Genomic DNA, 26,506 nt, shown 5'->3' on the forward strand with positions numbered 1-26,506 from the left:
ATTGGGAGAGAAGTCAGAGTTACTGTACCCGACCAAACATTATGGCGGGAGGAATCCCGCTGTGGCGAAGCCGCCACAACGTGCCAGTACGGACCAGAGAGGAGCTTAGGTCCCTTAAATGTTTACCTCTTCCAAGTGAGATTTTAATTATTCTAGGGTCAGGTGTTGGTATGAAAGCTAAAGGTAGTAAACTTATTAAATAGAGTTAGTAATGACCCGTAGTTTGAAAACTCCTCTCTGTGATAGAAGGACTACGTCCTGATTTGTATTAGAGTTGGCAGCTGACCAGCTAGAAGAGATGAGAGTTACGCTTGAACGAATTTAATGGAGTTATTGGGAATGGTAAAAGTTGTGCATAAAAGTTTGGCGGTGTATTTCCTTGAGAGCGCACATGTTTTCTTCTTATTGATTTCTTTATATTATGCGGTGGGTATCAGATTGACCGATGATATCTACCAGTACGTGTTGTTTGTACTGATATTACTCTTGCTATGCCACTTGGCATAGTATGATTGCAGGATCAGTGATATTTTTTAGGTGAAGACGAAGATGATTCTCCAACATCTTCTACTCTTCCTTCCTTATGGTGGGAGTTGTGTCATTACTGTATTTATACTTATATTTAGAAGCTCTTGTACCTATGTGGACTAGTATCCTTAGGGTGTTAGTATGTTTCTGGTAATAAATCTTAGAGTTTTAAAAATTCAACTATGGTGTATTCCTGACATTTTTTAGGCTGGTATTTGATAATTGTTAAACTTCCGCATGTTATTTCTATAAGGGTTCTCTTATCTAGGTGTTAGAGTAGGTGCCCGCACGGCCCGATAGTTTGGGTTGTGATACGAAACTAATAATTTGTGCCAAGTTCAAGAGTATTTTCAATACTTCTCTCTTATTATTTCTTTTGAAAAAGAATAATTTATCTGTCCCAATTTATGTAATATTGTTTGACTTGACACAAAATTTAAGAAAAATAGAAATTCTTTTGAAATTTGTGGTCTAAAATAAGTTATAATGTTTGTTTGACTCTAAATTATCTCATTAAGGGTTAAATGAACATGTTAAACTTAAATTGTTATTAAATATAGAAACATGTCATTCTTTTTGAGATTGACTAAAAAAAAATATATCATATAAATTGGAAGAAAGAGGGTAATATATTTCTGTATTTGAAAATAATTAACTTTACACTTTCTATTTTACCCTTAATAAAAAAAAATTTGTCACCACGCAAATATTATGCTATATTTAAAACCACAAGTTTAGAAATTTATATAACCTAACAAGTGTTGACATGATTAATAAACGACAAGTTCTCTCTATATATACACACACTAATACTTGTGTCCATTAAAATTATATATGTTACATTCAAATTAGAATGAGTAGATTACTTATTTCATCTAAGCAAATTGTAAAATTGCTCAATAATAGAGAAAAACTCGACAAGTGGGGAAAACTCCACGAAAATCAAACTCATAAGCTACAATAAGAAATTTATGTAGATTGAGATTGAAGTGATAATTAATAGGAAAAGTAGTACCAAATGATATAAAAAGTCCTACTTGGGTCTTGTTAATAGAAATTTTTAATTAAATCATATATTATCTACCTTTTGATACGTATGCTTTAGCTTTTTTCTCATTTTCTGAATTATTTGTGTGATTTCATATCAATTGATCAAGATTCCTAGTATATGACCAAATCTTCAGTTAGGCACTTAAATTTTCTTGTCTGTTAACTATTTCAAGTTGTTTGAAATTTTATCAAGGACCACTCTCATATATAGGATCAAATATATGTATTTGCATGTTTATTTATTAAAATAAATTGACTGATTAAGGCTGAGGGATCAAATTGTTTGCTACTTTTATGAGAAATTCTCTTGTTCTTAGCATTCATTTTTTCCCCAAAGCTAATCTTTTGAAAATTAAACTAAAATAAAACAAAAAAAAAAAGAAGAGGACATGTCTCATGTAATAAAAAGACCATATTGCAAATATATGAAGCATGTTTTAGATCAATTGCAATTACAAATGCAGCATCCTCTCCCGTTTCATCCAAAAGATAACAGTTTAATTCTTGGAAGTTAAAGGCCAATTGAGAGGGGGATCTTCATATCTCAATTCGTTGACTACCTGAACTTTCACATTATTAGTGAGTATCCCTATCCCATCTTATAATTTCCTCCGCCATTTCCCCTTCCCCTACCCCTATTTATTTATTTTTTAAAAAAGAAAGTCCAATTGAGAAAATGTTGTATATCACCTAAGTAATTCACTTTTTTTCTTAAAAAAAAATAGGAGTTACCAGTGGGCAAATTTTATAGCTAAACAACATAATACATCGTTAATCTTACTTACTAATAGATTAGGGACATATGATTTTTAAAAAAATTGTTAGCTACGAGTAATTTAGTGATAGATTAGAGATGAAGTTCATAACAAATTATAATATTTTTTTAGTACTAGTTACTAAGAAGAGAAGTAAAATCAATATATGTGTTGTAGAAACTTATAATCATATCTTTCAATTTTTTGGGGGAAAATCCATAAAAATTCACAGTCGCTGTTTTTTTAGTGCGCACTAAATAAATCAGCTCCTATACAATAGCTTACAAACACATCAAAGATGTAAACTGCACTAATAACTTTTGGGATTTTCCATGGAATCCACATAATTACTTTTTTCCCTTCTAAGTAATCCTCTAGATTTCGTTCACAAAAACCAAGTCCTTGTTATTATTAAACAAGTCCCCATACATTTGGTAGGATATCTTGAGAGATTACTCTCCTGTTGGATCAAATATTATCTTATTTTGTATATAGAGTCACAACCCAAATTCGGGTGTGATGATACTTATTCATTTTCATCGGACAAGTCAGCCTAAAACTCAATATTTACAGAAAATAATACGAAAGTAGTTCAAATAGATAGATAAATAAACAAAAGCAAAAATTTTAGTCAACTATAATACCCCAAATGACTGGTTGTCATATATAAAAGTCTCTAATACGACAAAAATAAAATGTAAATACAAGTCTCGATATTTTTGTTTCTTAAGTAGAACAAAGCATAATAAAAAAGAGACAAGAGAAATCACCAGCGTCGATAGCTATCTCTCAAGTATCCTCAAATAGCGCAGCCTCGGATGAAGAAGAGAAACTATATCGCTGTCCGGACTCGGAACCTATACAAGTGTAGGTAGCAATGAGTGATCACCAAATAACACGGTACTCAGCAAGCAAGACACTAAACACATGTAAAGCTAAATAGAAACAAGTACTCCTGGTGCGCCATTCGAACCTCCATAACTACAACCTGCTAGCAGAACAATCCAATCTAACAATATCTAACTCATGTAGCACATAAGTAAAAATGCATCTCAACAATTCAGATAGAATAGATGGGTATCAACAGTATCACATGTATATCAGTTACAACTATACAGGATAAAGAAAAATCCTCAGATAATCAATAGATGCAATACAATGTAATGAGTGTCCAATGAGATGATGCATATATGTCCATACATCCACCACGACGTGTGGCACAACCCTCAATTTTATTTAGCATCAACCACGGCGTGGGGCACAACTCTCGAATATCATAAAGTAACAAGCACGACGTGTGGCACGTCCCTCGAATATCATAAAGTAACAACCACAGCTTGTGGCACGTCCCTCAAATATCATAAAGTAACAACCACGATGTGTGGCACGTCCCTTGAATCCTCTTTGTTTTTCTCTTTCATTATACCTTAGTTGAAACCATTTCTCATTGGCATAATCATCAATTTGGACTTCAATGATAAGATTCAAACCCAATGCATATGAAAATTCTCAAGAAATCAATAGGAATATGATGAAGTCCAATGCAATACACAATTCATATCAAGAATATTACAGTGTAATTTTCTACAACAAGTCAACAATGTCAATCAATTTCAAATATATTATTTCGTTAGATAAAAGTCCTTTTTATGACCTCGATAATCAATCTTAGAAGTATTCATGATTCAAAATTAGTCCTAAACCCGAGTTCACATTATTCCCCAATGCACTTAGTAAGAAATTGTACCAACCTGAACCATCGTTAATGTTACACCCCACCCTTTTTAAACTCGGAATATTTCATAAGTTCCTTGGACATTATCATGTGAGACGGATACGCTACGACACTATCAAACGGCTCTAAGGAAGGGAGAATGGGACACCCCATGGTAGGGAAGGTTGGAGATGAAATCATAAGAGTCCGGAAGGAATTGAACGCTAAAAAAATGAGTCGTAGGACTCGATTTACCTATGTAAGCTACTAAGTTAAAAGTCATATGCAGTTGAGCTACTTAAGCATATATCAAACTTACGTAGCACGGATTACATAGGTACATAAAATAAGACAAGATTACGAGCCCACGAGGAAGGGAAAAAAAAGACGACACGTGGTAGCCAATGAAGAAGAGACACGTGGCAGCACCTCAAGCAGGCAGGTGACCCACCTGCTTGGGGTCAAGTAGGTGACCCACCTGCTTGGGGGAGGTGGACCCCACTGCCATGTGGCAGTACCCCATTGGCCGTGTGTTGAGGTGGCCCAATAAGGGCTTGACACGTGTCACCCTTAGGGGATGACACGTGTCACCTTATATATATATATGTGTATATGACTCCTTAGTGGTTCATTATCCAAAAATAGCAGCAGCCTTGGAGAAACAAAACGTGAAAGAGGGAAATAGAGAGGCAGCCATCGTTGTTGAAGATTTAAGGTTAGTTTTCTAATTTTCTTCCGTGAATTAATTATATACGGTGTACCTTAAGTACGTGGATACGTATATATGTATTTTAAGACCTTCATGGAAGTAAAACTCCAGCTTTGCAATTGGAATTTAGAAGAGAAAATAAGAGAAAACGTTAAGAACTAATTAACCAACCCGTTTTTGGAAGGGACTGTCGTTAGTAATATTAGTATAACTTCTTGTGTACAGATTCGTTTCGAGTGATTTAATATATTTTGGAAAGGTATTTCATGGGTATATAACTTTAATTCAGACTACAAAATCCAGTTTTACTTTTATCAGCTCGCAAAATGGTGATGAAGTGTAGAGGAGGTACTGCTTAGATTTGGTTTTGGAAATTCTACACGGACAGCTGTAAGTATTTTGGTCATATCTTTTTGTACAAAATTGATGTAGGGATGGTTCAAAATTGTTTGCGACCCTAAGACATATGTATATAACTTTCATGAAGTACATAAATCCTGTTTTCCTCCATTACCCCTTCGAAACGAAGCGACAAGGTAAAACAGTAAGCTGTCCAGATTTCACATTTTGGATAGTTTTGGCGAGTTTGACAAGTTTAACGTAAGGTAAGGTTTCTTCTTTAAATTTGAGATTTATGTGTTCTGATGGAGCATGTTACACGCCCTATTGGTGGCTGGAAATATGAAAATGGCTTAGAAATACTTGGCGTTCGGAATAAACTGATTTGTAGTCGTTATAGTTGAATTGTTGTCGAAACAAAGTGTTGTTCTTGTGAGTTGCTCTGCAGGGGTGTGGCTTGTTGTTGCAGGGCCTAAATATGTCCTAATGTGGGTTAGGGTGCTGCTGGTAGAAGCCACATGACCCCTCGTTATGTATAATTAAAGGCGTCACAAAATAAAGGCTAGACGCCCTATTTTGATATCGTATTTTTGAATAAGTCGTTTGGGATTTATGTTGTATATTGTTGGTATGAATTGCTGCAGGTTATTGTTGTTGGTTGGCTGTAGGTCTTAGGGACCTAATTGAAAATTTGGATGGGGCACATTATAGGGGAGGTGCTGCCCAATTTTCGTTAACGCCTTAACAAACTAAAGGACTAGTCGAGGAAACGACTAAGGAAATAGATTCCATTAACATTAAGGCGTAATCCAAGATGCTGGAAATTTAAGAGTAGTTGATATTAATATTACTTTCATGTTGAATAGGTTCAAAGGACGGCGAAGCAAGCAGGATAAGGAATAATTCAGACAAGGTATGTAAAGCTTTCTCTTGGCATATTTTGGTATAAGTTCATACAGCTATCTTTCTTTCCTTTTGGCAAGTTTTAGCCTTAAGTGAAGTGTGTGTGGAATGTGGGGATAATTCCATTCCCAAAACTCCAAGTATGCCTCATAACCCATATCCACTGCTTAGTATTGGAATTTCTGCAAGAATTGAGTATTGCCTAGTAAGGCTTCTATGTGTTAAACACTAGCATATGGGAAGCTATCTCTCATTTCCTTTGATACGTATTTGATACGAAAGTGAGATTATGATGCCATAATGATTCACCGAGCCCCATGATGGGCCGGGTATGAAATATGTGTATGCAGATCCCATAAAGGAAAGTACAGACCATATATAGTTTATTCTCTTTCTTCTTCTGGCATGTCTTAGTTGTAGGTTAAACATGATATGAGTTTCGGGGTAACTCCATTCTTAGCATCTCTTATTTACGTCTGAATATCGAACTTTTATAATAATCGAACTATTTCCCTAGAAACTTTTATATGTTAAAAAGATAACAAATGTACAGGCTCCAAGTCTTACAGACTATATGTTAACAAATATTTCTGGTTCCATAAGCGATTTGGCTTTACTTAAGTACATGTGTAGGAGCCCCGAGATTATAATTGAGACAGCCCATAATGGCATTCAGAGAACACTCGAGATGACTACACCGTTACTCGGGTCCTCAAACAAGAGCTTAACTTTCTTATTCTGTCGAGTCTCTGATAATGATTTAAATTGCATATAGTTACTCACTACTCTACTCGTGTATACTGTAACACTTATTTCCTTGAGTCCCGGGCCAGGATATGTTCTCGTGCACAGTTCACTGCATTATTCACTGAGTCCCTCAATAGAGGGCCAGGATACGTGTATAAATATATGATGATGTGTTGTAATAAGGTGGTGATGGCACTGGGGCCATGATGGTTTTACAGAGATAATTTTACAGAGATGATTTACCGGACCCCCGAAAGGGCCGGCTATATGATATGACTCGAACATGCATGTTTTTGTAATTCATAAAGTACAGGTACAGGTTTCTGAATTGATATCTTATCCCCTGATTCTCTATCTCAGATATGTTTCCAGTTGTATTATATTATGTTTTACATACTCAGTACACATATCGTATTGACCCCCTTTCTCGGGGGGCTGCGTTCATGCCCGTAGGTACAGATGCAGGTTTTGGGAGTCCGTCAACTTAGGATTCCATGCAGCTCAGCTGGAAGAGGCTCCATTGTATCGGGGCCTAGTTTTTGATACTGTCCATGGATGTATAAAAATTGTTTTATCCATTCAGGGGTACGGCGGGGGCCTTGTCCCGCCATATATTGTCATTTATATGTTTAGAGGTCTGCAGACATGTATATGTGGGTTGTATATGTCAGTTTGGTTCAGTTGGGTCTACATGATATATGATGTATGTTATTATGTTATGGCAGCCTTGTCGGCTTGCGTGCCTTGTCATGTTGTGATACAAACAAAAAGGGCTACAGGTATATGCAAATGTTATCGCCTAATTGGGCTCTATTACATGATATTATTTTATTTACAGTTCAATGTGACCACAGCTGATAGATATGTGTATGGGGGGTCCAGGTCAGACTCCAGTTGCGACCTACGGGGTTGGGTCGTGACAGTTAATTATGATTTAAAAAGAAATCGTAAGAAATTTACTCGACTGGGTCCAACCATCCCGCCCAAGAGGCGCCGCCAGAGAGGGGATATGGCTGGCAGAGCAGGAGGTCGTGGGACAGAACTTAATTCACGAATTTCTTATTTCCCCACTTCTCTCAAGTGGAAATTGGAGGAGAGGGTTTCTACAAAACACTCAAAAAGGCTGCTTTTGACCTGAGAAGAAGAGGAGAGGGAATTTTAGCATTCGAAAAGCTTCAACCGGTAAAGTTCAATCCGGTCTTGCCTATAGAACATCTGAAACTAATGAATTCAGCAGCTTTATCTACCCACGATTGCTTGACACCCAGGTAGGCTAAGCTTCTATTTTCTAAGTAGTAAATCTATACCTATTGTGTAGTATAAAAGGAAATTTAATAAGAAATCATATAACTAAGTTGTGGTCATGGGTCATGGACAGAAATTCAGTTGTGTTAGGGTCTAATTTGAATGTGACCTGGGTAAAAAGGTGCTATAATGATTGGAGAAGTGTATTGGTTGTGATATTATTACATACAGATGGTTATTTTATAATGGGCATAGTATTATGTACAAGTATACAAAACTAAGTAGCTATTGATGATAAAACTTAAAGGTTTGGTAGTGTACGTGATGGTTTTGATTTTCTGTATGTGTTTCATATATTTGTTAAATTTCTTCATGATATGCAAATGTGTGTATGATTAAGGGAAACATGTTAGACTTGATGAAATGATTAATTGGTGGCTTGTTTTGTGATGAATCTATTTTTGGTGATATAAAGTGGATTATTGTTGATAGTTGTGGTAGATTTATATAATTGGATCGGGTGTCATGTTCTGACAGATATTTAAATCGGGTGTCATGTTCCAATATATATTAGGATCGGGTGTCACGTTCAAACATATTCTTGAATAGGGTGTCACGTTCCGACATATATATGAATGGATGGGGTCCCCTGAGAGGGCCAAGCATGTGTGTGTGGATGGTTCTATGAGATGACCTGATGATATTAGTATTTGCATGTAATACTAATGTTAGAGGTAAATGAACCCTGAGTAAAGGACCTATGAAGGAACCCTTGAGTTGAGGTTTGATAATTATAAAGAGATGCGGGTATGTATAAACTTATGATGGTAAGAGAATGGGCATATATTAGGCTTGGTGTGATATATGTGTTGTAGGAAATATTCTATGTTCATAGGCTTAGAGTGGGAAGTTGCTTGTTCACAGATGGTTTTATCAATGAAGTTTCCACAAGTAATGGTGGGAGTAGTAGTGTTTGTCTAAATAGAGTTTAGTTAGGAAATGCAACCGTGAGATGGATAGGCCCTTATGTTGTGAGATAATTAGACCAAACCAGTGAAGGCTGGGGGAAATTATTGGGCGGTTAAGGTTGTTAGGTGGATATTGTTGGAGTGAATGAACAGTAGTAAGGTGGGTCCATAACCCACAGGTCTTGAATTATAACTAGAGTGGCTAGTGAATATCTGGAGTGTAGAGTGGTAAAGACCTTCAGGGTGAGGGTAAGGAGTGTAACTATTGGTTTGGGTGGACAAGTTAATGAAGTTTAATTATTATGATCTATCTTATTTTTTTTGTTCATATACTATGCGGTATGTATCAGATTGAACAATGATGCCTACCAGTACGTGTTATTTGTACTGATACTACTCTTGCTATGCCACTTGGCATAGTCTGGTTGCAGGGTTAGTGAAGTTTCCTAAGTGAAGGCGAAGATGATCTTTCGACAGCTCCTACTTTTCCTTTCCTATTGTTGGACCCGTGTCTTTCATTTGTATTATATTTTGTTCCTATAGAGCTCTTGTACCATTTTAGACTAGTATTCATGGGGATTTTATGTGTCATTGTTTTGTACAAGTGTATTATTATAGATTTCTATAAACATCTGGTTTACTTACTCAAGTTTTTATTTAAATTCCACAATGCTTTTTATTTAAGGAGTTAAGGGTTCTCCTACCTAAGTCATAGAGTGGATGCCCGCATGGCCCGGTGGATTGGATCATGACAGAAATATAAAGTTCTACAAAGATTATAAAAGTTTAGAATTTTACTTTCCTTAATCAATATCCGACCATCAAGTATTTGAGCCTTTTCCTTTCGAATCAAATGCGAAACACCACAATCTATCCAAATAGTGATTCACAATCAAATTATAATACTCATAACACCAAAATCATGAAATTCGGGTAAAAGGTTCAATATGACTCAAAAATCTGATTCCAAAAAGGAGGTTAAATTCTGGAATTTTTAAATGAAATTGATCCTCAAAGCATTAGAATTCCATTAAATAAAACCATTTCAAAAATAGAGTTCAAAACAGTCCACCATTGCCATTATAAGAAATTTGAAGTTCTTGAAAAAATTCCCAAAATTTAGGGTCCAAAATACTTAATTCGAAATTAAAATTATGATATAAATGATGGGTAACATAGGTTTTAGGTTAAGAACACTTACCCAAAAAAATAGTCTCAAAATATTACTTGACAAATCGTCTAATCGAGTTTCCAAGGTCTGAAAATGGAGAAATGGACCAAAACATCGTCTAAGCCCTTTTAGATGTCGCAAAAGCGACACAGGGATTGCTTAAGATAAGCCCGCAGAAATGTCACCAATTCGCTTTTGCGAGGGGTCTCCGCTAAAGCGACACACCCTTCGCAAAAGCCAAGGCACCAGAATTGACCCTCGGGATTCATTTGGAATTCTGTACACACAAATCATATATGCTACCATACTAAATTCGACGTTCCGGACTCAATAAAAATGTCAGAATTTGTATTCGAGGTCTCCTTGATACGAAATCCAATAAGTCACAACCGAACTAACTTTAAGCCTCAAAAGATCAAAACGCCCTTAGAGCTTCCAAAAAATACACAAGAATTCTCCCTAGGCCTAAAATCATCCCCCGAATTCAAAGGAGTCTTCAAAACTCAATTCCGAGCATCCGAACCCCGATCATATTCAACTCGGAACTCAAAAACCCAATCATATTCAACTTAGGACCTCAAATCCTCAATATAATCCCGAGTCTGATTCTGTCAACTCTCGTAGACCAATTCCACAATTCGGAGCTGATGAAATTGACAGAATTTCATTCCGAGACTTGAAACTTCGAATGACACCGAAAATCACTATTAAATAACTTAAGCCTTCAAAACTCAAATCTTTCCAAAAGCCTTAACTTTACAAAAAATTTCACGAAACCAACTGCGAATACTGATCAAACATGACTCAGGACAATTACCGGGAGGGATAAAACTGTCATTTTACAAAAAATATTAGAAATGACCTTCAGGGTCATTACATATCATACCTCAAAAACGATCTTTAGCGATAATTAATTAACGGTAATAGTTTATTTGTCATTAAATATGTATTTTTAGAGGCAATTTTCACTCTTTGTAAATGTCCCTAAAGCCTATAGAGACATTGAATTTATTGAGATTCACTAATTCCGATAAATGCTTAATCATGCTTTGTTGATATGTATATTTATTTCCATTAAAAGATATTTTTGTTGTAGTGATAATGTTGCTTTGATTGGTACCTTTGAGGCCTATCTTTAGCCGCAAAGTAACAATTTATTAAAGGACTGTAATCAATTTCCTTGTGTAGTACTACTCCATGATAGAGACATAGTTTTGTTGAAGACAGTTGGAAGAAATATTGTATTGGTTGTCAACATCATATAATATATGAGCTGATTGTATTTGTTGATCGAATGATAAAAGTAACATGTTGTATAGAAAACTTGAAACCATATCCTCCACAACATAACTGACCTTTTAATTTCCTAGTGTATCCTTTTGATATCTCCATCTCCTAGTGTACTACTTACTAGTTTACTACTACAAATAACTCTTCATTTTCCATTTATTTATCTGGTTTTGATTTGGTTCGAAGTTCAAGAAATTAAGAAGGACTTTTAAACCTCATGGTCTTATACCAAAGATATGTACAATATACCAAAATATCTTTTAATCTTGTGAGTTTTAAATATGTCATGTGGATAGTTAAAATTAAAAAGTTGTGTCAAAAAAAGGAAAAAATGTATTCTTTTTTAGACGAATTAAAAAGAAAAATAAGACAAAAAATTTGAAAGAGGATTATCATTTTTAAAAGTAATTCTATTGAATATTCCTACATGGTTAGGAGCATCTTTATAGTTGATTGTTATTTGCTTCAAATAATGGTTTGGGGATAAACAAGAGAACATTACCACCAATGAATCATTGGAAAGCTAATACGAAATTGATCTCTTGATCGAAAGGAAGAAACATAAGTTAATACGAAATTGAAATATTATATTTGAATTTTTTTTATAAACACTTGCAAGAGTACTAATGAATCATTAGAAAGCTACACTGTCGTTGGCCTCATCATGCTAGCTAGCTAATTTTTCTACATACATACATACAATTAATAACGAAATAATCGTATTTTTCAATCAAATTTTAGTTGTTAATTCGATATAACACTTTGACGTTCGAGAGGTTCAATCCTTATTATAACTTCTTGTACCGGAAGTGATGGAATTGCATTTGTAGTAACAGAACTATCATCGTTGATAATCTTTTCACAAGTTTCAATGAGGCAGTGCCTACAAGTAGGGCAAGAAGAATGTGAATTGAGCCATTTATCAATACACTTGACGTGAAATTCATGGTTGCACTTTGGTAGAACCTTAACTTTCTCTCCAACCACGAATTCCGATAAGCAAATGACACATTCAGAGTCGAGCCCCGAATGTTTCAATTCAGTAGTGTATGTTATAATTGGAAATGTCTTGAGGGCTTTTTTCTTGATACCTTTATTGGCGGCTAAAGAATTTGTATGGTTTGAGTATGAGTCGACCAATATTAGGGTAGAACACCTAAATGCACATTTTATGATGGCATTTAACACAAATGAACAAATTATGGCACTTACAAGTACTGCCAATACCATAATAACATTTGCATCAAATGTGTTGACATTATTTCCTATTGGTAGATCATCAATTGGATCATGGCTAATTCCGGCTGCTTCCGGAGGCGGTGCCATGGTGGTCGCCTCCCGGAGTAATCTTCTTGAGCAGTGGAAGTTCTCCATGAATTCTTGAATTAATAGAGTGGAAGTTGTAGTTGCCATATAGAGCTTTTGGTTGAGACTTTAGTTTGTGTGTTTTCTTTGTTTGTTGGTGTTGAGTGTTGAATGTTGAATGAGTTGAAGTCCCACCTTGGGGGGAGTGACTTATATAGGACGCAAATTTATGGGGCTAACAAGGATAAAGTGTGGACTTAGCTATTGGCTTATGATAAAGGAAGGATATTATATTTTAATGGAAAAATTATGCGAATAGGTAAATATATACTAATTAATTAGCTAACATAGCTATAGTTTGAATTAATTACGGCTTGCTGCAAACTTCTAGCTGTAATTACAGTTTGAGTTTTGTATGTTGTGCGCGATTATACAAATGTTGTGCGCACGATTATACAAACGATGTGTGTGAATACACTTTGAGTTTTGTATAATTTGCGCGATTTATACAAATATTGTGCGTGAATCGAATTGTATAGAAAAATATACAAACAATACAAATTATATAGTGAATTATACAAACGCTGTGCATGAATTATACAGTGAAATATACAAACGCTATATAAAAACTGCGAATTGTATAACAAATTGTACAAATGTATACAAACGCTGCTATAACTATAGCTATGAATTATAATTAGCAAACTATCGCTATGCATCATAATTAAGATATTTTTAAGTGACTATATGCGAAAATTCCCTCTATTTTAATTAACTAGATTTACTTCTAAGCACTAACTTAAGGTTAAGAGTTTGTTATAAACAAGTGGAGCCGTGCATGTAGAATGTTAGAAGTATTAAATAAATTTTCTTATAGAAAAGAGAGATTGTTTTGATAAAGAAAAGTAATGGTTAACATACATACCATTGAAGGCTAAAAAAATATTGTTCTTCTTGTGTTCCGTTAATTATGTTATTATTTCTACTTTAAGGGCTGGCTAATTAATTGATTTAATATTTACTCAATCATTATTTTTATTTTGGCAGCATAAATTTTGTATTGTTTAGCTAAACTAAGCCTACATTCATATTAAGATTTTAGGTTTATATTGTTTCCGTTTAAAATCTGCATTTACCTTTGTTTCACACCTTAGAAATTATGTACTTGTAGGCTGAGTCATATATGTCCAACACATCTCAAGTGATATTTTCACATTTTATTCTTAATATGTGTTACTTTCACTTTCTGACGAATATTGTCATTTTTAATCTTATCTAATTTGATATAACCACAATTATACATCCATCTTATTATCTACAACTTTGCACACGCATCTAGTGAATACGTTGGACTTTAGCAGTCCAAGATTCACTATCTTTTTTTTTATCTAAAATAATAATTTTCTTATTTTATTTTCTAAATTTGTAAAATTTAATTTATTATAGACAATTATTTTTTATTGTAGGATATTATAACCTGATAATGTTAAGAAAATATTTATATTATCAGTACATTGAAATTAGACTTCAAATATTTCTTACTTTTTTTCAATTTGAATGCTCCACTATGACCCTCTAATATAAGCTAGTGGGCTATCCACTCAAGAAATGCCACACCCAATTGCCGATTGCCGACTAGGCTGCCACGTTCATATTGGCATTTACACAAATTCTATTTGGGAAAAATTACACGGATAAACAAACATATATTAGTTAATTAGCTAACATAGCTATACTTTGAATTAATTATGGCTCGCAGCAAACATCTAGTTGTAATTACAGTTTGAGTTTTGTATAATTCAAGCGATTTATACAAACGTTGTGCATGAATTGTAGTGAAATATACAAGCGTTATACAAAAACTACGAATTGTATAGCGAATTATACAAACGTATACAAATGTTGCGTGAATTATACAAACGCTGCTATAATTATAACTACGAATTGTAATTAGCAAACTATAGCTATGAAACATAATTAAAATATTTTTGAGCGACTATATGCGAAAATTTCATTTTATTTGGGACCTAAAAAAATGTTATTGGGATCCTAAAAGCCCAAGAAGTGAGCAGGAAGTTTCCTTAGGGGGTGATTTTTTTTTTGATTTTTCACTCGATATTCAGAGCCCGCATTGGAGCACTAAATTTAAAGGGTAAATTACCCTTTTACACAACTTCCCCTGATATATTTACTTTTACTCCCATATACACCAAAAAATTTCCAAATTCCCTCCTTTTCCTTTCTCTCTCTAAAAGTCACTGATACATCCGCCCTATTCCTCTATTCTTGCCCTAATTTGCTCTTGTTAGTTAGTTACTCTTCAAGTGTTAATCAATTTCAAGGTTCCAAATAAGGTAATGTATCAATCTTTCCTTATATTGAACTTTAATTCATCCTCATTCAATATGATTTCTCCTAAAATTTGTATATTTTGATTTCTTCTGAAAATCTTTGAAAAATCTTCTAATTTTTTATCATTTGCTTTCTTCTGTAAATCTTTCTATTTGTGTTTCTCATACTTTAGCTTATACATATGGATTTCGTTCATGGTCTCAAACAGTCCACTAAAAATCAACGAATTCTTGTTTCTCCCGGGTCTGATTCGTCTTGGGAAGGTTACGACGAAGTTAGATCCAAACATCGTAACGATCCAGCAGTGATGAATAAGCTACGTGAGAATTTGAAGTCAAAAGCTACAGTTAAACATGCACCCAATGAAATAGTCAAAAAGATTGAAGGGGTTACAACACGCCCTAATCTCCCAAAGGTATGTGTTCAATTAAGTTTTTTTGTTTTAGAATGAAAATTTTGTGAAGGTTTTAATGTTTCTGATACATATCATTTATGTATCAGATACATAATATCTTTTTAAAAGGAAATCTTTTGGAGGTTTTTTATTTCTGATACATCATCTTTAAGGGTCTGTTGTTTTAATTTTTAATGATTCTGATACATATACATTTATGTATCAGATACATATTATCTATTTCAAATGTATTTTTTTTGGAGATTTTCTATTTCTGATACATCATTGTTAAGTTTTAGTTTCTGTTGTTTTAATTTTTAATGACTATGATACATATATATTTATGTATCAGATACATAATGTATTTTTCAAATGTAATTATTTGAGATTTACTATTTCTGATACATTATGTTTAAGTCTCTGTTTATGTTATTTCAAGTTTAATGATTCTGATACATCTACATTTATGTATCAGATACATAATGTATGTTTCATATGAAATTTTTTGAGAATTACTAATCCCGATTCATCATCTTTAAGCCTCAGTATTTGTTATTTCAAGTTTTAATGATTCTGATACATATACATTTATGTATCAGATACATAATGTATTTTTCAAATGCAATTTTTTTAGGAATTTACTATTTCTGATACACCATGTGTAAGTGTCATTTTTTGTTGTTTCAAATTTTAATGATTCTGATACATATACATGTATATATCAGAATATAATATATAATTGTTTCTGATACATCTTCTGTATGTATCAGAATCTCATCTTATGCATCAGATATCTTAATGCATATGATACATCGTATCCATGTATAGAGTTCAAGTTGTATTTAACCATTTTTATGTCAATGCAGGGAATGAAATACGTCATCAAGAAGATCCCGTCACACCCATTGAGATTCGGAACGGCATATAGGGCTAATTTTCTTGATGATTTTGAATCATCAATAGGTGAAGAAGGTATAAAGTTATTTAGGCAATCTATATTTGGTCACTACTTAGATATGCCAAACTGCAACTTTCAAGGGCAAATTATCAAATGCCTCTTACTTCTTGAGGTAGACCAAAAAAACAAAGAAGAACTGCACATTCGTCATGTGCAGGGTAATATACTGCGATTTACAATAAATGATTTTGCTATCATTACTGGTTTGCGATGCACCGGTAATATGAATGACTTCAAGTATTCTGATGATCAAGCAAGTAGATTATTGTCTTTATATTTTCCTGGTGCCAAAAATGGGGTTAACAAAGCTCATTTTGTTGAGCGTTTTCTGGTTGGAGGATGGAAAACAAACGAAGATGCCGTTCAGATGGCCATTCTCTATTTCATCCATACTTTTGTTTTTTCTCAACTAGGTGATGCACCTATATCAGTTGATGATTTCAAGATGGTAGAAGATGGTAGTTATGAGCAATATCCATGGGGGAAATTAGCATATTCAAAATTGATAAAAGGAATGCGTCAAGAGTTTTCAAATGCCAAACAAATGTATCGTCTAGGCGGCATGCCATACGCTCTGAATGTTTGGATATATGAATGTGCATCTCAAGTTCCCTCTGAAATTGCTGTAAGAGTGGGCAATAAAATTCCCAGAATTCTTAACTGGCGTGTTGTCGCCGTGAAGCCAAAATTTGAGACCTTCATGTCTACCATCTTCAGTGAGGTACATGCTTTGAATATTATTCGTTTATGCACTGATTCATTATACATAAAATTTAAGATACATTATATATCCATGACCTTAATACAGTATAATTTGATTCATAAGGTAGATGTATCAGCTCATATATTTATGTATCAGGATATAAATGTATCAAGATATAATGTATCTTATACATATACTTTATATAACCTTTCTGATACATATAATGGTATGTATCAGAAAGGTATTTACAGCTCATGCAAACTCATTTATCAGTGTTTACAACTCATGAAAACTCTATCTTATGTATCAAATTATAATGTATCAAGAATTACATCTCATGATACATCTGCATGTATGTATCAGATAATGTTGTTTTTCTATCAGTTTAGCATGTATGAAGGATTAATGTTTCTGATACATCATGTTTATGTATCAGCATTAACATATATCAATTATTCAATTTTTTTGCAGTATCAATGCTCCAACATTGTCCAATCTCAACATGAAATGGAATCTATTGTCGTTCATGACAGCCAACAGAAACCTGAAGATTCAACATCGGCTGCCAAGGTCAATTTCAGAAAACCTCATGAAATCACTGGATTTGAGGACTTTTCAACAACACCACCCACTGAATTTTTAAAGAGATCCAGGGATGTCGCTGAGACATCTTCTCCACCTCCTTCCAAGAGAATGAAGACTTCCCCTGCTAAAAAGCCAATTCAAGTAGAAACAGCCAACATGCACAAGGATTTCTTATCACCAAATGAATCAGAAAATGTTGTTTCTCCTGACAATGAACCAGGGGCAAAGTCACCAAAGGAATCAGAAAAGCTTGTTTCTCCTGACAATGTACCAGGGGCGAAGTCAGCTGTAGAAGGTGAAACTTCCGGTCATTCGGATCGAATTATTCATATGCAATTCAAAGCATTGAAGAAGTCCATAAAGAAGTCTCTAAAGAGATACGTAAGTTATTACTTTAAGATGTATCACGTACAATATACTTTTAATTAGGTGATACATTCTAATTTTTCATATACATGTATCAAGGTTGACCGGAAGTTCAAGCGTTTGGAGAACAAAATGGATTCAAATCACATTGACCTTTTGAAAGCCATCGACAGTATGGCGAACCGAATGACTGGCACATCATCTCAAGTTAAAAAAGATGATTTTGATCAATCATTCCATGTGGTTGAACAACAAGAAGCACCTACTGGATTGGAGGTGCACAATTTTGCAAATAAATCTGACCCACCCCCAAAAAATGACAAATCTAATGTCGAGGAAGATATTAAGGTACATACATCATGTAATATTTGATATTTATGCTTTTAAACTTCTGGATACTTTTCATTGTCATGTATCAAATGTAAATGTTATTATGTTTTCAGGGACCTGAACCATCCACCATGATAAATCAGGTGGACAACATATCGGAACAAAGCATTTTAGCAGATGTTCCTGAATTATTTGATCAGCAAGTTTATTCTGATACATTAAAGGTAATGTATCAGAAACAAATTGATGAATAATTTGATTCTATATATATATTTTGTATAAGCTCTACCTCTTTAAATATATATATATATATCTAGACATTTAGTACATTTATATCATAAGTAAATGTTATTATATTTCCAGGAAGATGAACCATCCGTCAAGGATGTATCAGCACACCAAATGGAACCACAAAGAGCAGATACTGATCAGCTTATTGCTGATTTTGATACATTACAGGTAATGTATCAGATTCTTTACTGAGATAAAGTCAACATTATTATTTTTTTTAATGACGTTATACATTACGTGTAGAACACTGGAAAGAAAGATGGAAGAGTAGCTGATGATAAATCTGCCAAAGTAGAAGAGCAAATTGAGGAGATTGAAAAAGAAAAAATCAAACCAAGCACATCAGAATCCAATACTTCAGCACCATTTTCGACCGAAACTCTGGATGTGATAGATGCTCTAATATACGGACTTCCATTACCAGCCATGCCATTGACAGCTGTTAGTCATGAGCAAGTTCAGGATGAATGTCTATTACGCGATAGCCAGCTACCAACCACTCTTCCATCAAAAGCTAATGTATTGTCTGACGATGCGAAGACACCATCTCGAAGAAGCAGGATTCCTTCGAAGATCTTACAGTCGCCGTATCTTTCAAACTTTGGGTCGAGTGAAAAGGGAAAGGAAAATTTGTCAGATGTTACGCATCAGACACACCCTTTTGAAGGTTTTGGTATATGCTATCAACCCCCTTCTGAGCTTGTCACAGACTACTCTCAATGGATAGATAAAGGACTTCTAAAATCACATGGCAACAAGTAAGTATGACATATTCAACTTATACCCATACAAGTTGTGTATTATATTTGTTATGTTATTAAACTACAAGTTTCCATTCAGGAATTCGAAGGAGGATCATTACAGATCTAAGTGCTCTTCATTCGGCTTTGAAAAAATGGACTTTGTTGTGGCATTTCCTAAAGATAAGAACTGGTTTTACCTAATGTCACAGCCGGACAGATGCTGGAACGATGAGGTAAAAATTTCATCATAAATAATATGATACAACTCATAATAACTACCTGATACATACATATTAATGTATCTGATACATAGATAGATAAATGTATCTGATACATACATAATCTGATACATGATGCTAGTTGTTATATAACTAATACTTTCTTAAAATGTGCAGCACATCGATGTAATATTTTACTACCTTCGGAAGAAATCGAAGATGCAGTTGAGCAATCAGTATCGATACACAACGACAAATTGCATTTTCAAAAATTACATCGAATATGCACACACACGCTACTATCACCTTCCACCTAACATTTCTACACAAGAAGATATGGCAAGGTCCACTGTTACAGCTCATCAAGAGAGATCCGTGAAGAACATAATAAGAGGTTTCTCAATACCAGCCGGTTTGCCCTGGTATTTGGTAGATGAGGTATACATTCCAGTAAACTGCGACATGGATTTTCATTGGGTTCTTGCGGTAGTTGTGTTGAAAGAGAGGTTGATACGTGTGTATGATTCATCGCCTAGACGAAGAAGTAGCAACCCTTCCCAAGAGATCCAAAAGATAGCAGCAATGCTACCAACATACCTGCAAGACAGTGGTTTCTTTGACAACAACGAACGTACTGATTGGTCGTCTCTTGATTCATACAAGGACAAATCAACCGGTAATATGCTTGAACCACATCACCAATTAGCAGTTGAGTATGTTGAAGGAATTGCGCAACAGGGAAGTGGCATATTGTGAGTATTAACATCGGCTATGTATACCTAAATCATTCATATGTCAATTTTACTTTTTTTAAATTCCTGTATTCCTTTATTTGCAGGGATTGTGGAGTTTTCCTGGCCATGTTTGCTGAATATCTTAGTGATGGAATTTTTATTCCAAGTACCGTACTAAACGCTGAATTCTTCCGTTCAAGATATGCCGCACTCTTATGGAGATATGGTTGTGAGAAGGCCATGGATGGTTATGTTAGCGATAACGACGATCCAAAAAAACCAAGAAGAGACATATCTCCAAACCAAGGAGAACTGATTGATGTCCAATAATTTTTTTTTGATAGTAAACATTTTAGGTGATTCTGATTCTTCCAATGTATCTGATACATAAACTGTAATGTATCAGATTTAGTATATTTTAATATTTCCATACCTCAGATTTACTATGTTTTTCTCTGGTGTCAAAATGGAATATAAATTCTAAGTTTATGTTTTATATTATACTGTATCAAACTTGTATCGAGTATAATATTCATAAGTGTCACATTTTGTGAATTCTGATACATGAATCAAGTTTTTTTTATTAGGATACATCATGCACATGTATCAAATTCTCATTTCTCAATATTTAATGATTCTGATACATTAATTTTTTGCATAAGAATTCTATGTCTCAAGATTTAAAGTATATGATACATCTTGCTTATGTATCAGATTCATATTTATCAAGATTTACTGCATATGATAATCTACAACCTATATCAAATAGGATCTTATGTATCACCAACAACTTTTGTGTAATTATGGTTGTCGAAAATGCAAGAATATTTATGTTTGGGAAAATAACGATCCAAAAAATAAACCATGTGAGATTTGTCATTAATCCAAGTCATGGCGAACCGATGGACGTCCTGTATTTTATTTTAAAAAAAATTGTAGCAATAAAATGTTCTAATCTTGATACATAAAAAAATTGTCATTAAAAGATTTTTATATTTATGTCACGTGTCAAACTCAAATATAAATTATAATAATAGATGTTATTTTATGATTCAATTAGAATGTACACCGAGATACCACAAACATCATATCTATTTAGGAATGAAATTACATGTCTTTCTGTTGTGGCCTTCGTGGCCACAACGTCCACAAGAATTTGTGCTACTTGTTATTTTCTCATTAGCGAACTTTTTTCTTCCTTTCTTTGGTCTTTCTGGGATCCTTTTGTATATTGGCGGCAACACAATTTCTTCCAAAATTTCCTTCGGAGCAGTCCAGTCTTTCTTATCTGGCATTGGAACCATTGGTAATTCATATGTATTTGCCAACGCCTCTGGTTTGTAGTAATCAGAACAATATGGGTGCAGGTCAGTAATGTTCTTGCTCTTCAACACTGCAATTGCACGTGGACATGGTATCTCGTCTAGTTGAAATCTACCACAAGTGCATGTTTTTCTCTCTAGACACACAATGTATCTTATACCTAATTCGTAAACAGAATAAAGATACTCTGATGAAGCAACAACCTGCAGAAATTATATTTCAAATTTATGTATCAGTACTGCTTTCTCACATACACAACTATGTATCAGAACTGATGTTAAAGGGTAATAATTATCACAGGATATACATATCAGATGAATCAACAGCTAGCAAGAAATAAATTTCACATATATGTATCAGAAAGTACGTATCAATTACAGAAATGATGTATCAGAACTGATGTATCAGTATGTATTTTAAACATGTTATGTTTATATGTGTCAGTACTTATGTATCATCTACACTAATAATGTACTTATGTATCATCTACACTAATAATGTATCTACACTGATGTATCAGTATATATTTAGAACAATTTATGCATAACTGATTAATCATCAGACTGAAGGAAAATAATCTTTACATATATGTATCAGAACTTATGTATCAAATGTAGAACTTATGTATCAGAATTGAAGTTTCATTATTTAATTAGCACATGTTATACATAACTGATGAATCATCAGCCACCAAGAAATAAATAACACATATATGTATCATAAAGTATGATTCAATTACAGAAATGATGTATTAGAACTGATGTATCAATATATATGTATCAGAAAGTATGTATCAGAAAGTATCTATCATGTACCAGAACTGATGTATCAGTATATATGCGTCAGAAAGTATGTATCGTGTACCTTCATTCTCGAACACTTGATCGTGTTTGAAACTAGGATATCTTCGAATTTTCTACCCAAGGTATGTTTTGTATAAGATGCTATTTCTCTATTTTTGCAGTTCCAAGAACCAAATAACATTCTCGTTTGCTCCAAAAAGTCAATTATAGGCAGCTCTCGTGCTTCAACAAGACATCCATTGATACATTCTGCGATGTTAGAAGTCATCATTCTACCCCTGTTGACAGTGGCATGAACCCTTGACCACTTTTCGTATCCTGCATTTTTTAAATATTGTGCCACCCGTTGATCGATTCTTTCAACTTTGGCCATTAATTTATCGACTTCATCTTTTCGGTATGCCTTGGCCATTGAATAGAAGATGTCACTTAGTACAGCTTTGCTCCTTCTGTATTTAGTACACACATTTTTCCATATATGCCATATGCATGCAAAATGAGGAACATTGGGAAATACCATGCTTACACTCTTGATTATGCTTTCGTTCCTATCTGATACAACACACATATTGTCCCTCTCTCCAAATGCATTCTTGAAATTCTGAAAAATCCACGTCCATGATGCATCATTTTCCGTATCAACAATACCATACGCCAACGGTAATATGCAACCTAATAAATTAATAATAGCGATACAATAGTTATTAGAATTCATCAGAATCACAACAAACGTGAAAAATGAGATGACACAGTGTTATTCAATAAGAAACAGTATAAGAAAGTAAAATGAGGAACATTGGGAAATACCATGCTTACACTCTTGATTATGCTTTCGTTCCTATCTGATACAACACACATATTGTCCCTCTCTCCAAATGCATTCTTGAAATTCTGAAAAATCCACGTCCATGATGCATCATTTTCCGTATCAACAATACCATACGCCAACGGCAATATGCAACCTAATAAATTAATAATAGCGATACAATAGTTATTAGAATTCATCACAATCACAACAAACGTGAAAAATGAGATGACACAGTGTTATTCAATAAGAAACAGTATAAGAAAGTAATACCTGCCCCATCAAGTGTGCTAGCTGATACAAACGTCCCTTTATAAGGTCCATCAAGATGTGCACCGTCAACAACAACTACTGGTCGACAAAACTGAAACCCCCTCATCAAGGGCCTTAACGCTATGAACAAATACATGAACTCATCAGTTGATGACTTGTGCATACTTATGTACGAATTTGGATATACGGTTTTTAGAATATGTAGCATGAACTTTGTTGAAAATCCTATCTCTCAGTGCACATGAATGTTCACTATTGAAATATCTAACTTTGAATATATCCGTTTTTTTCCAACATGAAGCTTTCATTCTCCAACAACATCCTTCTGAAAGGCATACTATCACATAACTGCATTTGTATTAAAAAAAATGACATGTATCATATCAATATTTTTTCATTTATAAGATCAACAAATACAGTGACATACTGATAGGAAGTGTGTCAACCCATGTACTTGATACATGCTTCTTTGTATGTATTGTTAAAAAAAAAACATCTGATACATAGAGTATTATGAACCTGATACATACTGACAGCATTATTATCATTTTTTAACTGAGTTATAGGAATGTAGTTTTGATGTATCATGACATGAAAAATTATTTTATTTTAAGAATGTATCATGCACAGACAGTAATATGTATCTGATACATACTGTTGGATACTATCCAACATCAAAATTTCCAAATGCAGAAATGGAGTTTTGATGTATCATGACATGAAAAATTATTTTATTTTAAGAATGTATCATGCACAGACAGTAATATGTATCTGATACATACTGTTGGATACTATCCAACATCACAATTTCCAAATGCAGAAATGGAGTTTTGATGTATCATGACATAAAAAATTATTTTATTTTAAGAATGTATCAGATACACACAGTAATATGTATCTGATACATACTGTTGGATACTATCCAACATCAAAATTTCCAAATGCAGAAATGGAGTTTTGATGTATCATGACATGAAAAATTATTTTATTTTAAGAATGTATCAGATACACAAAGTAATATGTATCTGATACATACTGTTGGATACTATCCAACATCAAAATTTCCAAATGCAGAAATGGAGTTTTGATGTATCATGACATGAAAAATTATTTTATTTTAAGAATGTATCAGATACACACAGTAATATGTATCTGATACATACTGTTGGATACTATCCAACATCAAAATTTCCAAATGCAGAAGATGCGCATACCTTTTACTGTCGGATCTTTTAACCTTGAAATTAAATTCATTATTGATTTTGTATTTGGCCATTACATCAACTAGAGTTGCTTTATCCTTATAGAATTGATTCTCCTTCACTTCCGCATCATTTGTATCATCTATGTAGTTCGTCAACTCCAATTCTGCTATATAACAACTTGCAACTTTACCAGATTCTTCTAAACCAAAATTATGGAACTCATTCGCATTTGATTCGGCACAAACGATTGCTCCAGATGTACTGTCGAATGATTTTATCTCACATCTTTTTATATCAAAGCTTGATATGCACAGGAGATAATTCACGAAATCAGGCTCTTTCTTCTTCAACTCTATGTAAAGATTAACACCCATATCATTACGAATATATATTGGCGACGAGTTACCTTCAACTATGTATCGGATTTCAATTTGTTTCTCTGATTCATCCACACTCAATTCAGCAGCGATTGCTGCTTTTAAATTTGAGTAAGATACATTGTCACCGACAACGATTCCATCACTTTTGTATTGTTCATAAGTAATATCTGATTGCCAAACTCCAGAATGTCTCAGTAGTATCGGGATATTCATATCGATTAATTGATGAAACGCGAAGTTTGCTTTGAATTGATGCTCTGTTGTTTTCCTTGTAGTCGATGCTCTGACTTTTGACTTCAAAATTCATCTACATAACTGTCGCCTTCTTTAATAGATCAGTAATTGATATAAAGAGCCAATTTTTTATCCATAAATAGCTGATGTGCATTAACTATTCTATAGCTAAAGTTATGTATCAGATACATAACTTATGTATCAGCAAAAGTTGAAAAATAATTGAAATCCACTTCGGTATGAATTGATGCTCTGTTTTTTCCATTCGAGACGACGCTATGTTTTTTTGCTTGAATCTTCATGGACATAACAATTGTTTTTTTTAACAAATGATGTATCATATACATAACTGATCTATCAGATACATAACCCAAACTGGAAAAAAAAAATGGAAACGAAGTTGGTTTGTTTTTATGCTCTGTTTTTTTTTGGCTTAAATCTTCAACTGCACAACCGTTCTTTTTTTAACCAAATCAATCCCATTAATTAGATCACTAATTGATTTGAAGAACCAATCATCCCTTATATTAAGATACTATCCATAAATAGATGATCTTCATTAATTACTGATTGGATAATTGATGTATCAGATACAAATCTAATGTATCAGAAAAGTTGAAAAAAAGAGGATATCGGGTAATTTTGATACAATGAGGGATGTATAGTAATTAAACTTTTCCATTAAGGGATTTAGGTAAAGTATACAAATTTAAATCGTATATTGCAGGGCCCATTTAGAGTGACACTTTTAATAAGATTTTCTCCATATCTAAAGCTCGAAACCAATACTTTTGATTAAGAGTGAAACAGTTTCATCGCTGCACCCCAATTCATGTCGATGGGGAGTTATGAGTTATGTTTGTTGAAGTGTCCTTTTTTTTCATTCATTTCATTTCCTTTTTACTTTTCCATATATTATTTGAAAAAATAATTAAAGACCATCTTTACTTGTTGATTGGAGAGCATATTAGGCCCCAAATCTATACATAGGGCGAAGTTATTTCATTTATTTTTTTAATAATCGAGGGGCAAATTTAAATTATTTTATTATTAATGATATATTTAAAATCAAATTCAAATAAAGC

General features: G+C 33.7%; 3 protein-coding genes across 3 annotated transcripts; 1 reads left to right on the forward strand and 2 right to left on the reverse strand.

Annotated features, from left to right (window-relative positions):
* Positions 1-12,035: 12,035 nt before the first annotated feature.
* LOC129901363 (RING-H2 finger protein ATL78-like) lies at positions 12,036-12,888 on the reverse strand. Its single transcript, XM_055976516.1, has one exon. The coding sequence runs from the start codon at positions 12,830-12,832 to the stop codon at positions 12,164-12,166; it is 669 nt and encodes a 222-aa protein (XP_055832491.1). The 5' UTR covers positions 12,833-12,888; the 3' UTR covers positions 12,036-12,163.
* A 6,144-nt stretch (positions 12,889-19,032) lies between these two features.
* Positions 19,033-20,728, forward strand: LOC129891374 (uncharacterized). The gene is made up of 4 exons (XM_055966716.1): positions 19,033-19,461; positions 19,544-19,679; positions 19,842-20,416; positions 20,503-20,728. The coding sequence occupies exons 1-4, from the start codon at positions 19,130-19,132 to the stop codon at positions 20,726-20,728; spliced, it is 1,269 nt and encodes a 422-aa protein (XP_055822691.1). The 5' UTR covers positions 19,033-19,129.
* Positions 20,729-21,489: 761 nt separating this feature from the next.
* Positions 21,490-23,125, reverse strand: LOC129901371 (uncharacterized). The gene is made up of 2 exons (XM_055976527.1): positions 22,586-23,125; positions 21,490-21,924 (listed from the first exon to the last, which is right to left on the reverse strand). Exons 1-2 carry the CDS (start codon positions 23,090-23,092, stop codon positions 21,490-21,492), a joined length of 942 nt encoding a protein of 313 aa, XP_055832502.1. The 5' UTR covers positions 23,093-23,125.
* Between the last annotated feature and the right edge of the window lie 3,381 nt (positions 23,126-26,506).

The sequence above is a fragment of the Solanum dulcamara genome, chromosome 1 (assembly GCF_947179165.1).
Source record: "Solanum dulcamara chromosome 1, daSolDulc1.2, whole genome shotgun sequence".
NCBI lineage: Eukaryota > Viridiplantae > Streptophyta > Magnoliopsida > Solanales > Solanaceae > Solanum > Solanum dulcamara.